General features: G+C 40.4%; 1 protein-coding gene across 7 annotated transcripts in view; it reads right to left on the reverse strand.

Annotated features, from left to right (window-relative positions):
- The window catches only part of hdac4 (histone deacetylase 4), a 532,842-nt gene that overhangs the window by 174,072 nt on the left and 343,989 nt on the right, over positions 1–14,781 (reverse strand). For all 7 annotated transcript variants that reach the window (XM_039756441.1, XM_039756439.1, XM_039756440.1 and 4 more), the window contains 2 exons: positions 13,512–13,662; positions 10,166–10,286 (listed from right to left, as the gene is read on the reverse strand). In XM_039756441.1, coding sequence (XP_039612375.1) covers positions 10,166–10,286; positions 13,512–13,662 — 272 coding nt within the window. The remainder of the gene's footprint in view (positions 1–10,165; positions 10,287–13,511; positions 13,663–14,781) is intronic.

Raw genomic sequence — 14,781 nt, forward strand, 5'->3', positions numbered from 1 at the left:
CAGACTAAGATTCAAAACCTCCAATATAGAATTTTACCCATTTGTTAATCTGTGCACTTTACATCACTATCTCTGACTTCATTCAAATGTTTTATAGTCCTTACTGTTAAAGCCTTCCTTCACATTAACCATCTCTACAATAATTTAAATTGCAACTCTGTTTTTAGTCAATTGCAAAGAATTAAAACTTGGAAATCACTATCAATCATCCTCTATTCTGTTAATCCTCTTGACATCCTGCTCTGATGCTTGGTAACATTACTAAATGGTAAACAACTATACCAACAGCTAGAAAGTGACACAAGAAAAATAAATAACAGTTATTTAACAGAATTCATTCTGCCTGCTATACTTTCCAATATTACGGTTTTGCAGAACATCCAGGAGGAACAAGGAAGACAGTTCTTATAACCACATATGAACCTCCAAGAGATTTATTTTCTAAATAAATACTATTTATTACCAGGGGCTCATTTCCTCTTCTTCATAAACTTGTAATTACACTGTCTCTTTTATAATGTTAATAGCTCTTTATATGGCCATGACTGGTTTATGTTAATCATTCAGATTCATTCTGTTATAATGTGTGCATAACTTTGTGTTGTAACTTATATATACTGTTATGTTCTATGTTTAATTTAACTTTTAGTGCATTAAAATTGCAAATACACATAGAACATTTTTATAACTGTACATCACGAAGGTCTCTACACAAATAAATAAACTCTAAAAAACTCAAACTGAATTTAATCCTAAATAGAATGTAGTTTTCATCCTTAAAATGTGACAGTGGCTTCAATGGTACTCAGATAGAAGCCACTGGTAAGGCAATTGCATCAGCATTAGGATAAATGCCTTTGACATGTGAAACCTTAATGTTACGCCAGACAAACTGACACATAGACTCTTCAAAAACAGCTCAACAAATGAATCAGGAGAGTGAAACAGAAAGGAACAAAATGACAAGGACAACTGTCACAAATGATTCTGTTACTGAAAGAAATTCCCCACTTCTATTCTGTTCTTCATACTCCTGATATATTAATAAAGCAATTAAACATTCTTCATAAAGTCCTGGGGCCTCATGCATAACATAGTGCGTAGAACTCACACTATAACATGATGTAAGCACAAAAGCAGAAATGTACTTATGCACAAAAAAATACAGATGCATAAATCTGTGTGTTTGCCAACGTCCACGTTCTTCCGCTACATAAATCCCGGACAGCGTGGAAATTAACGCACGTGCACGCGCCTGCTGTCCTGCCCTGTCTCCTCCCAGAGTTACGCCTCCTTGAATATGTAAATCAATATAAATAGCTCTTAAGCTGAGTGTTCTGTGAAAAGAAAATGGCAAAACCACGAAGAAAAATAGAACAATTTCAGTGAATACCAAGTGGAGGCAAAGAAAAACGCACTATTTGTTGGTTTAAACAATGGTATAAACAAGAAAAGGAAGTTGATCGAGTAACGTAGCCTGTCAGAGAAACTCGAAAGCTCAAGTTCACAAAGTCGCACAGTGCCTGAAATAAAAAAGTTGTCAGATATTAAATTCGCCGTGAAAAGGCGAGTCGTAGCTCACAGTCTGAGTTTCATATGAAAGCTTAATGTCAACTTTAATCTCAAAGTTTCCACTTTAATCACAGTTTATTTTGTCATTAAAGTGGAACATCATAAACTTCATCTTAAAATCGTTTAATTTACTAGTGTCTCAAATCCCATTGTAACTAAAGTAGCACGTTAAATGCTTTGTTTTGTATTTGATCTTCTATGTGCTCTATGTGTGTGAATCACTACGTTCTTACGTGCTTTGTCTTCCTCCGACAGGACACAGAAACCATTACATTCGTAATATTACAGCTCTCTGAATAGTCAAAATACTGAGATGTATACTTGATATAATTTTCATGATGATAGGAGTTGTTATTAAACATGGGAAAACAGTGGCGCAGTGATTGTGCGTGACCTTCGATGAAATAAGTTATTGCAGCAGTACTGTCTCTTTCAAATGTACTAACCCCCAATTCCTGTCTTTCCTTTTCTTTCTCCAAGTAACCAATCACCACACAATCAGCTCTGTAACAGATGTTAAGCCATCAGTAAGCTTATAAAGCCGATTCTTCAAAACTTTTAAGGAACATTGAAATATCTTCGTAGTACATGTTTAATTATTCTACCCTTCATGCCAGTCCCAGTGAGGCATACAGTGCAAGGAAGGAACAATCCGTAAATGGTGCACCAGATCCTTGCTTGCATAGCGACACCGTGTCCTTTAATTATTAACAACATAGATTATTTAAATGAAGATAAAGTTTTATCTGTATAATATAATAAACATATTTTGCTGCATTTCACCTTAAAAATGATATCATCATTATATGTAAATACACGGTTATAAAGTGGCTCAGTTTGTGCAATATTATAACTGTAGTGTAAGTTTACAGTGAGGTGATTGTACAAATAAGTACAAGCAGTTCTACATGGAGCACTTGATGGAGTGATTGATTGCATTTAGAGCTCTTGGGATGAAACTTTTTCTGAGCCGCGAGGTCCATACAGGAAAGGTTTTAAAGCGTTTGCCGTGTGAGAAGCAGTTCAAATAGGAAGCATGGCTGAGGCAGCGTATGCTTGATGCTGTATACCGATAATTCTCTTTCTGATCAGCTGCTCCGAGTGGTGCAGTGAGAGTAATATGGAAAAAGATGATCTGCTGTGGCAAACCCTAATGGGAGCAGCTGAACAACGAAAAAGAAGGTGCAGTGAGAGTAACAAAACTAAAGCAGCTATGGTATTTGGAATAGTTTGACCAATCTATGGACCATTATATTGTTACAGATTAATTACAATCAGATGCATTAAACTAATAAACACTATGTGGTTAATTTCAGTGTATTTATAAAGCAGTGTCAGTAATGTGAATCTGAAAAAGAAAGATAAACCACACAGAAACAGTAGTACTGCTTTGACGCTGGATGCCGCCTGTCTGCAAAACCGAGCGGAGAACTTGCATACGACAGGGTATGAGCTACCATGGAAATGTGCATGGCTTTATACCAAGTTTAGGTTTTATACATCGCGATTTGAATGTGGAAATGTTCTTACGCAACATTTCTGTGTGTACACACCGTTTATACAGTACATGAGGCCCCTGATCTTGTTCATTCATACTTATACTCTCACAAATATGTGCAAACGAGCAGCAACAGCAAGATCTGCCATCAGTGCAAATAAGGCTGTAATGCTGGATGGGTGCTTAGCACTTACGACTGTAAACTCAAAATAAGGATGAAAAAATGGGTAAGCTGTGCAATTACATGTTTCTATGTATAAATGTAACTTATACGCTCTTAAATCCATTAAATTTGTTGTTGCTAAATTTAATTTTACTCTACATCATTGCATAATCCCATTCAAATCTTGTAGTTCAGTCCTTAACATTAACATATATATCACATGGGGCAAAAGGTACAATATCTGTAATGTTGATTTGTTTATTTTCAGCTGTTTAAATAAATTACTATTTTCTTTCATTGTCTATTCACTTTGAAAATGGAACCATTTTCAACACCTAAGGAAATCAGTTACAGTATATATAAGCTGATTTCTGTTCATCTGGCAGTTACATTATGTTGGAAATATTAGGTGCTAACGTATGCAATTCACAATCAATTGAAATGTTTTTTGTCATGCACATAATAAAATGTAATGCATTTTTCATTCTAATAGATGGTGGACTGCAGACATTGACACCGCTATTAATGTTTGCAACTTGCCATCCATTGAAATGTATTTAGTCATTTATGTAGTAATAAATTGCAATGTCTTTCTTTCAATACAGGGAACATGTAAACATTAGCACTGCTGCTAAGAATCCTATAGCAAATACCATATACAGTAATTAAGGCAACATGCAAACTGAAACTATAACTTAAGAAAGCAAAAATGAAACAAAAAAAAAAAAGTATATATAATATAAGCTTATTTCTGACCATTTGGCAGGTACAACCGGTTGGGTGTATCTGGACTGAATATTTGTGAAATGCCATCTATTGGAATGCATTTTGTAATGCATAAAATAATAAAATGCATTACCCTATACACTGCTTGTGAATATATGTGCAAGATTCGGATTTATGACTTCTGTAGCATTATCTGTCAACTGTACATAGATAAAAGGACATTCATGTGTGTGTGGTGTGTATATATATATACACACATATATCTATACTAATAAAAGGCAAAGCCCTCACTCACTCACTCACTCACTCACTCACTCATCACTAATTCTCCAAGTTCCCTTGTAGGTAGAAGGCTGAAATTTGGCAGGCTCATTCCTTACAGCTTACTTACAAAAGTTGGGCAGGTTTCATTTCGAAATTCTACGCCTAATGGTCATAACTGGAAGGTATTTTTCTCCATTAACTGTAATGGAGTTGAGCTGGAAAGACGTGGGGGGAGTTTCGTGACATCATCACGCCTCCCACGTAATCACGTGAACTGACTGTCAACGCAGTGCGTAGAAAACCAGGAAGACCTCCAAAAAGCACTTAAGAAAACATGCATTATATAATTGAGAAGGCAGCGAAACAATAAGAAGCGGCGAAAGTGACATATACTACCATATTCATGAGTGTTGCTACCTCGGAAAGAAAGCAAGGTGTAAACCTAAACTTTAAATTAAGTTCATAGACAGGCTACGCTGGCGTTTCACATGCCCACAGGTAATGCGGGATACAAGTTTAATGAGAGGACGCAGGATATAAACGAGAGTTTTGATCACTTTGTAACTAAGTTAAAATTGTAGGTGAAGGGGTGTGCTTATGCAAATTCGAGAGACTGTGTTTGTGGGGATTGACAGTTAAGGCGGGTGGGGAGTCACGTCATCATCTCCCTCCCATTTACCTCATTTCGCTCTGAGCTGAGCTTCGCGGCTAACGCCGTCTTCCGAAGCAACTTCGTCACACTGCCACCAAATACTCACAGAAAAATCCACAAGTTAATACACACTCTGTCTCTAGAGTTTCTCACACTGAATCCTCCAGGCACTACTTACAAAAGGTTACATTGACAATCGTGTTACGTTATTTTAAAATCTTTCCTTTTCTTAGCACAAGCACAGCTGAGAAGCTTCGATGCATGTGCTCCATAACGCTTAAAAATAATGCATTTAATCACACTTTGCATTACAAGCAAAGGGAGCTTTTGTCAATGCATGATTTCCTGGTACACCGATTACATTGATCAGCGCATCCCGATTCATTTTACCCTCGCACCACCTTAGTTTGAGAAGAAGTATGAAAAATATGAGGTTAACACAGAAAACAGATCACCAATTCAAGCTTTATGAATAATCGATTCGCCATCAATAATTGTTTTGGTAAAGCCATCCTCCTTCCATTTTATAATTTTTCCGCCACTAGCCATGATTAAATGAACGGTAAAAAGTAAGAGCAAAGCGAGGGTGACTTATTTAGGCAGGATATATATGACAGCAACACTCATGACAATGTCAATCATGTTACGTTATTATTAAAATGTTTCCTTTTCTTTTCATTACTTCTTTAACACACTACTTCTCCGCTGCAGGCGGGTATTTTGCTATATATATAATATATGAATTACCTCCAAAGAGCGCTGAGACTTTTGATATCATGAACGTGTGTACAAAACTGGGGTCTCCTGCCCAGCAAAAGTCGAGCAGCCAGCGCGTGCATAGCTGTGCCGGCCTTTGAGACGCTGACTGCGCTTCTGCCTTAAGTCAAAGTGAGCACTTTTAATTTTTCTTCCTCCCCTGCGCTATAGCCCAGACAAGTGCAAACACGGACCCCTTTTCTACACCACGGCAAAATAATATTAAGGCGATTCACACTTTCTTTTGCACGATATCGATTATGAGGTCCTCAGCTCGGATTATGAAGACACGCACACGAGTGGAGGACTGACAGTGCCATCACAGCCGATTAATGGCGGGGACGGCTCACCAGTCTACACAAGACCCACCGTGACTGTCCCCAAAAGGCGATCATAACGTCAGCGAACACATCTCTCTATACTATATAAAAGAAAAAGGCAACTTTCCTTTCTTTACACCTTTTTCCTTTTATCCCAAACCAAAGCCTTTCTCTCTTAACACTGCAGAGGACACAAAAATAATTTTCTTTAATTGCCGGTAAGGCACATTACAAGAGGCACAAATTTGAACGTTCACATAGAAAATGTAATTTCTATACCACAGCCGTCGTGTAGCGCCTTTCAAAAGGGATCTACTACAGAGAGATGATCCATATACATTTTAGCTGCTGTTAGTAACTTACCTGTTGTGTTACACAGTCTTTAAAATGTAGTTTACACGCAACCACTCCAGTAGTGCTCAATGTACCTGTACTTCTTAAAACGTTAATGTTTTACTGTTTAATAACTTATAGACTATATTTTATTATTTTTCCCTTGCACTCAGTGACCAAAGCTATACACACACATATAGACACATACAAACATACACACAAGTATATGTATGTGTATATATATGTATGTATGTATGTGTATATATATGTATGTATGTATGTGTATATATATACACACACACACACACACACACATACATACATATATATATACTGTAGTCTATGGCCGGCTTGTCATCCCGGCCAATACCCCCAGGCCACCAGATGGAGCTCTCCCTGCAGCATGGAGGTGGCCTGGATACCAGCAGGGAATCATGGACGATGGAGTGTTCCTTTACAGCCCTGCTGGATACCACAGAGGTCAACAGAGGATGCTGCAGGGAGGCCCAGAGAGTCGTTTGTGCCCTATAACCCGGACTTTTTATCTGACCCGGAAGTGATAAGGAGTCACATGGACTGAAGGATGAGAAACACTTCCAGGTCAGGGACTATAAATGACTCTGAGAAACACCAGAGCGTTGAGCTGAGCTGGGTGGAAGGGTGGCAACGTATCTGGGAGTGATGGATTGTGATTATTGGTTATTGTATTGTTATTTAATGAGTATTGTAGAGAGTAGGGTGCTTTGTGCACTGTACAGTTTAAATAAAATTATAATTTGGACTTTTATCGGGTGTCTGACGTATTGTCCGAGGGTTCAAGAGGATGACAGCGCCCTCTATCTGTCACAATACATATACATATATATACATATATACTGTGGCGGACGGCTGGGGGTGGTACCCAGCCGGGACGCCCAGGAGGACCGGAGGAGGGCTTGTGCCTCCGCCAGACCACGAGGGGGCAACCGCCCTGGTTGCACTGGGGACCACGGGCGCAGAGCTTGAAAGCTCAACCCTGTTAGGGGCCCGTGGTCACCGCCAGGGGGCGCCCCGGTGCCTGAAGAGCCCTGGTCCTCAGCACTTCCGCCACACCAGGAAGTGCTGGGTGGGAGAAGACTGGGGACACCCGGAGGGCTTCCAGGTGCACAGCCAGCACTTCTGCCACCCAGGGGAGTGTCCGTGGAGGAGTGTCGGGGAGCAGCTGGAGCCCACCTGGGCTGCTCTAAAAAAGGGCCGCCTCCCTTCGTTCGGAGTCAAGAGTCGGGTGGAAGTGGACGAGAGACGAGAGAGAGAGGAGTGGAGGCAGCCAGAAGGAAGGCACTGGAGAGTGAGGCCTGGACTTTGGAGGATCGGTGCTGGAGGCACTGAGTTTGTGCACAGACTTAAATTGTAAATATTATATAATAAAATATGTGTGTGCTTGGTGACAAACCGTTGTTCGTCTGTCTGTGTCCAGGCCATGTTCCACAGTGGCGCAGTCGGCAGGCTGCTCTGCCTGGTTCAAGGTAGGGACCTACAGTTAAAAATCATTCTATGGACAGCCCGGCGCAGCCGTGGAACCCACACACACGCCGCGGGAGCGGTTCTCCCCACGGACTGCCATTGGTCCACAGAAAGGCCATGTTCCCTGGGTGCGGAGGAACGAGAACGGGTGTTGCCGGAGGGCAGCGGGCTCCGAAGGACGCGCTGTCACAAAGGATGGCCAGGCCGGCAGTGCAACAACGAAGGCCACACCAAGGCAGGCGCCTCGGAGTGACGGGATCCGGGAGGTAAGTGCCCTGCCCCACGGCGGTTGGCCCTTTGGGGTCGGACTTACCTTTTGTTCTGCGGGCAGGGACTGCCCGGTTCCGCGTCCCTGGCAGGGGTATGCCGGTCCCCGAGCCATCGGCAGTGCGGAGGAGGCAGCAGGAGACGGAGAGGTTGCAGCAGCTACGAGGCTGCCAGGAGGCACGCCACCGCACCTGGAGAGGGGGAGACAAGATGGCCGTGGACTGTAGGTCCCTCCTTGTGACAGGCACGCGACTGGATGGTGTGTCTTGCGGGCCCGCCGATGATTGGTTGGAGGCGGGACGAGGGAATGTCCATCGCGCACCAGAGAGAAACCCGATTGGGCCAGAGGGAAAGGCCCGCAGGAGGCAGTTGACATGTGGGGCTGACGGACAGGTAAGCTCACCGTCGGCGGTCTTCCTGTCCTTGCCGGTGGCTCTGCGCGAGCAGCAGGAGTGCCTTCGACTCGTAGAGTCACCTTTCTTGCAGGTGCTATGTACTCTCTGTGTGGAGCTGCAAATGCTGAAGGGGAAGGTGGTCGCATCATCAGAGTCACCGCACGCTGCGGAGGAACGGCGCGATACTGGAGCCTTTGGCCGGAAGAGTACCTCGGGGAAGGCGAGTACAGCCATCCCCGTACAGCATAAAGGAGAATCCGCCGAAATTGGCCGTGATACGAACGATCGGTATCAAGTAGGTGGTTCTCCGACAACCGACTCGGCGGTGCAGGCTGTGCGCATGGTGAGGAGAGCGAAATCGCAGGGGCTGGCAAAACAAGGGCTGATGAGTGCCCTGGGTCCTAGCGCCCTGCGCTCCAAGCCCGCGGCAGTCTCCTGTCGCTCTGTAGAGATGCAGACGGGATTGGATTTGAGCATTTGCCATGCTCAGACCCAGACCGTCAACGTGTCCAAGAGGAAAAGGAGGAATCGAGGGGTGAATGCCAGGGGCGTGCTGCTGAGTGCGCACGTCCAGTGAAGGGCCGCCCTCTACGGGCGCAGAGGGAAACCCCACAACCGGCTGAGGTGACGGGGGCGTGTGCGGTCCCGTCCAATGTCCCAGCACGGGGGGCACCGAGATCTTGGAGGGGAGGCCGAAGTCGCAGGCACCAGGGTGCCGGTGAGAGGGGGGAGCGTTGCCCCTATTCAAGGCAAAGAGGCGCAGAGTGGTGGCATCAGGGCAACATTTCTGCTCCTTGTTCTGCAGGATCGGGCCCTGGAGTGGAGTGTGTTGGCTTTCCGCCAAACAGGACCTGCCCTCGTGGGACGGGCCGCTGGCCCCTAGGGGTTTCAGCTTGTGGTGGGAGAATGTGACGGACCACCCCCAGCCGGGATGCCCAAGAGGGCTTGTGCCTCCTTCAGACCACGAGGGGGCGACCGCCCTGGTTGCACTGGGGACCACGGGTGCAGAGAGTTAAAAAAATGCTTTAGTTTCCTCACATTTTTATGCAACTTTTTTTTCAACCCACTAAATTAAAGCTGAAGGTCTGCCCTTCAACTGCATCTGAGTTGTTTCATTTAAAATTCATTGTGGTAATGTACAGAACCAAAATTAGAAAAAAGTAGTTTTTGTCCAAATATATATGGACCTGTGTGTTTGTGTGTATATATATATATATATATATATATATATATATATATATATATATATATATATACACACACACACATATATATATATATATGAATACACAAACAATATATATGGACAAAAAGTGATTTTAAAGTGAGCTACATGAGGCAATAAAAGAAAGCTCATTTGTAGTAAGTCATGATGCCAAATAAGATAAGAAAGTGAAAAGTGTAGAGGTAATAGCCGTGCCATTCAGTGCCTTGTTAAAATTCACCTTTTTAGTTTTAAATCCATATCCTTACCCAGCTGATCATATATCTACTGCTATTGACTTCATTCAGCATTGTGGTTTATCACATAGGCATGGCCAAAACTAAAGAATGTAACCTAACTCAACGTTCTCAAACTCTCATAATACACTTCAAGGTCAGAATGGTTAGAGCCTATCCTTGCAGCACCAAGTTCATGGAGGAAACCAACTCTAGTTGGCATTCCAGTCCAATGCAGGAAATGTAATTGTGTAAAATTCAGCAAAAACTACTTACCCATACCAGTAACGAGGGTCATTTGGCATGCAATGATTTAGGTTTCTCTGAGCAAGTGCTTTTTTCTTATTCAAGACAAATTCCTGCAGTCTCATCTTCACCTCAGTACTGGCCACAGCACCTAACAAGAAATGCATCAAAGTATAGTTTTTAGCTTGTGTCTAGGGTAGCTGAAGGTAAAAAGTAGAGTTTTAAGTTGAGCCATAAGTAAAAAGAATGTTTGCAGTGCTTCTGGTGGAATGATATAGTTCTTAGTCTAAAGTAAAGTTTATTCACAAGGCACAAAGTTCATTCATAAGGCATAAAATCCAGAATAATCTGTTGATATCCAAATCATCCATGCTTAAATTATTCAAGATATAGGGTAGTTCTGGTATTTATGTACATTTAGACGATGTACAACACGGGCATTACTTGAGGGTTCAGGTCAATATGACCTTCTCATGGTCAGTATATCTGTTCTCCTAAGTTTGGTATTATCTTGGAAAATAACACAGTTTATACTAGCTGCTGCAGCATTAAAATAAGTTAATAAATATCAATAAGATATATTACATGGTTTCACATTCGTCTGATATTGTTAATGCACATCAATATATTTTAAACAAAAATATGTGCAAATGACTTTTAGTGAGTGGGATGACTTGTAGGTCCACCTACTTTCTGCTTGTTAAAGGCAGCTACTTGAAGTCTACCAGTTATGTAAGCCTACCCTTTTAAGTACTCGCAACAGTTATAACAACACATTATTTTTAAGGTAAGACTGTGATCAGAAAAAGGAAATGCCTGACGTTCTCTAGAAGGTTAAGCTGTTATTTGCAACAAATTTTCTGCTAGAAAGAAGGTTAAGCTGTTATTTGCAACAAATTTTCTGCTAGAAAATGTAAATGGCACTAAGTAAATGTTTATGCAGTGAAACATACATCCATTTATTCATTTCCTAATGCACTTACTGTGGAGCTTCTCTTGGCAGCATTAGGCGCAAGTCGCACTTTCACTTTACTTTGAGCTATCAGTCATTCTACTACACAACTTTGAGGAGACATAGGAAACCAGATCGCCCAAGGAGAACGTACAAACACCAAGAACTGAATTTGAAACTGGTTTTCTTGGATTGTGAGGTTGTACTGTCCCTGTAGGTGAATGTTTACAGAACATATATCAAAGGACAAACATCCTAATTAGTCTTTGCTAAACAGAGTACTGGATTTCACAAAAATATTCTCTTTTTCACTTCTGACACATGTTCCTAGCTAATAAAAGATTCTTGGAAACTGTTTACTTTTAGATTTGTATTCTTTCACTACCTAAGCCACTGTATAGTTAATTTTAGGTAGTAGGAAAATACATTTTTCTGTGCATAAGTTTTTAAAGGTAAATACAAATAAATAACAATGTTCAGGTTTGTTTCTCATAGTTAGTCATTTCAAAAATCTTCACGTACGCATTATAAGAACGTACCCTGAGACAGACTGGTTTCAACAATCACTCAGCTACTCACTAACAGAATATGCTGGTTTAGAAAATGACAAAAGGATTAGAATCGTTTGTTACTGTTGGGATAGCAAATCACCTGAGATTAAAACATGTATATGATGTGAAAGTATGGAATATAACTATCTTTAGATATTTTTAATTACGTATGTTTCAGCAACAATAGTACCATTTCTTGTTTTCTGTCCACTATTCCAAATGAGCGCAATATTTGGGTACCATTTAATTCCGATTGACACACAAATAAAAGAGGTTTAAACGTGTAGTACTGGAGTAGACTTTGCTCTATTTATTGCCTTCTTTTAAAGATAATAGACTTAAAACAACATTAGTATTATAGTGATTTCCATGAAGAAAACATTAATTTAATCAAATAATTATCACAAAATATATGCAGACAAAAAAGTTGGATTAATTAGAATAAAAAAGTTACAAGACCTTATGAAAAATAGCAAACTCAAAGGAACAAACTAAGAGTTTGTTAATGTGTGTCAACAATAGGCTCATAACAATTATTGCATTTGATGGATCAGGCTTCAAACTATTATGTTAATATATTTTTACCTTGAGTGTAAAGAAAAAAAAACTAATTACTGACTGCCTGAATACTTAGAAAAGGCACTGCAGTTCAGCTAAAATTAAGAAAGGGAAATACGTATTCTTTAGGACCTAACACTGACAATGGGAAACAGAGATCCCATCTGAGGGACAGCAGCAATCACCTTATTTTTCAACACCTTCTTTATTTTTTGGAATTTTCGAATTACAAATATTCCAAACAATGTGTATTTTAACACTACAATAATGACATTGGACAAGTATTGAAGTGCTTTAAAATTAAAGTACAGTATATTAAAACCATCCATTTGGTTATAACACAACTTTGATTAGAAGCACGGCTATACAGCAGCACAGCAGGGACAAATCTGCATAAGAATTGCAATTCTGTTGTTAAATGTAAGCACAAAGTGGTATTCAATCTTCACCATTATCCCTACCATCATTAAAAATAAAATTTTACAACACTTCAGGGCAAAATTATTGCCTGAAAACACAAAATCAAATGAGTTTCAAGAAAAACAAAAAAGAAAAAATAACTTTTCTTTACTACACCTCATATACAACATAACATTCTCACATCTGCTTAATCCAATTCTGGGTCGTGGGGCTATCCTTATACTGGGAAAAATGCAGAAAACAATTATCCAAAAAATTATTTTTGACAATAATTTAAGGTCGTCCTTATGTTACGATACATCATAAAACTAGTTTTCCAAATAAGAAACATGGCTTGTATTGCAATTAAATATTAATTAAATGAGGGCACCACTTTGGAGCAGTGCTTTAAGACTGTCAGTCCACAGCTCCAGAGCCTAGAAATCACATCCTAGCACTGTCTATGTAGAGTATCACTCAATGTCTGCGTGGGTTTTCTGGAATTGCACTTTGCTTCCTCACACATCTGAAAGACATGCAGGTCCAAATTATTGATGACTCTATTTGAGGGGTTGTGGGTGTACATGGGAATGTGCCATGCTATAGAACGGTGGCCTTTCCAGTGTTGTTCAAATTCCTGCAATGGAAAACACTGGGTACAAAACAATTAATGAATGAAAGACTAAGTGACTAAATTAATAAATTAATTACGCAAATGATCGAGCTGTTAGATGTATATACACTGTAATCCTCTGATGCATGATCTACTGTATCTGAGCAGTATTTAACAGACTCTGTAATATGTGTTCACTATGAGAAACACTACATAAAATGTGCCTTGACTAAGCGATTAACATGATTTTCCTAACAAGATATGTCAATTTGCTAAAATACAGTCACACTTCCATTCTCTTACTTTCTTGGCTCCTTTCCTTGTTCTTGAGAAGCTGCAACTTCTGCTCTCGCTGGTGTTTTTCCAGTTCCTGCTCATGCCTGTGCTTCTCCAGTTTGCGTTGGTGTTCAATCAGCTCCTGTTGATGTTTGAGGGCCAGCAACTCTTGCTGGTGCTGAAATAAAAAACAAAGGAACTTTTATCATGCTTTGTTTTTTGAAAGCCTAACAATCAATTTTGACTATTCAAATTGTAACTCTGAGTGTTTCATCAAAAAATGAACAGAGAAACCTAAATTTACCTTAAATGTATTTCTTAAAATTATATTATCAGTTTTCATGCTTCTAATTTGCTCATGAACACAACTGCAAGGTGCACAAATGAGAACCAAGTGCACTTTAAATGGGGCTTTCCATCCATCTGCATTTGAAGAATGTGATTTTTGACTGTATGTTTTCAGCATACACACAAGTAATCAGGACCTAAGGAAACATTCTTGATTTACCAAAAAGAGCATAATCCAAACACTCGCCAGTACTTCATTTTCTACACTATTTCATTAAAGCCTTTCAGGTGTTAATTTTGCACAATGGTCAGATATTCAGATAAAAGTATGATCTTCTTTGTACTTTGTATAGAACAATGAACCTGAACTGGAAATAATTTCACTGTCTCATAGTTCTTTAAGTCATATTGCTATAAAGTAAAGAAGTGTTTTAATATTAATACAGTAATCCCTTCTCGATCGCGGGGGTTGCATTCCAGAACCCCCCGCGATAGATGAAAATCCGCGAAGTAGAAACCAAATGATTGTGTGGTTATTTTTATATATTTTAAGCCCTTATAAACTCTCCTACACTGTTAACATTATTAGAGCCCTCTAGACATGAAATAAAACCCTTTAGTCAAATGTTTAAACTGTGCTCCATGACAAGACAGAGATGACAGTTCTTTCTCACAATTAAAAGAAAGCAAACATATCTCTCTTCAAAGGAGCGCCATCAGGAGCAGAGAATGTCAAAGAGAGAGAGCGCTTGCTAAGAAAAGCAAACAATCAAAAAAATCAATACATGCTTTTAAGTATGCAGAAGCACCACGATAAAGCGGCATTTTGTAGAGGAGCGTCCGTATCCTCTATGCAAACAGCCTCTATGTAAAAAGCCCCTCTGCTCAGACCCTCCGTCAGGCGCAGAGAATGTCAGAGAGGGTGAGAGAGAGAGAAATGCAAACAATCAAGCACCACGCGGGAAGCATATCATTGAGGAGTTTTAGTTAATACTGTATGTAATACATG

This window comes from Polypterus senegalus, chromosome 6 (genome assembly GCF_016835505.1).
Source record: "Polypterus senegalus isolate Bchr_013 chromosome 6, ASM1683550v1, whole genome shotgun sequence".
NCBI lineage: Eukaryota > Metazoa > Chordata > Cladistia > Polypteriformes > Polypteridae > Polypterus > Polypterus senegalus.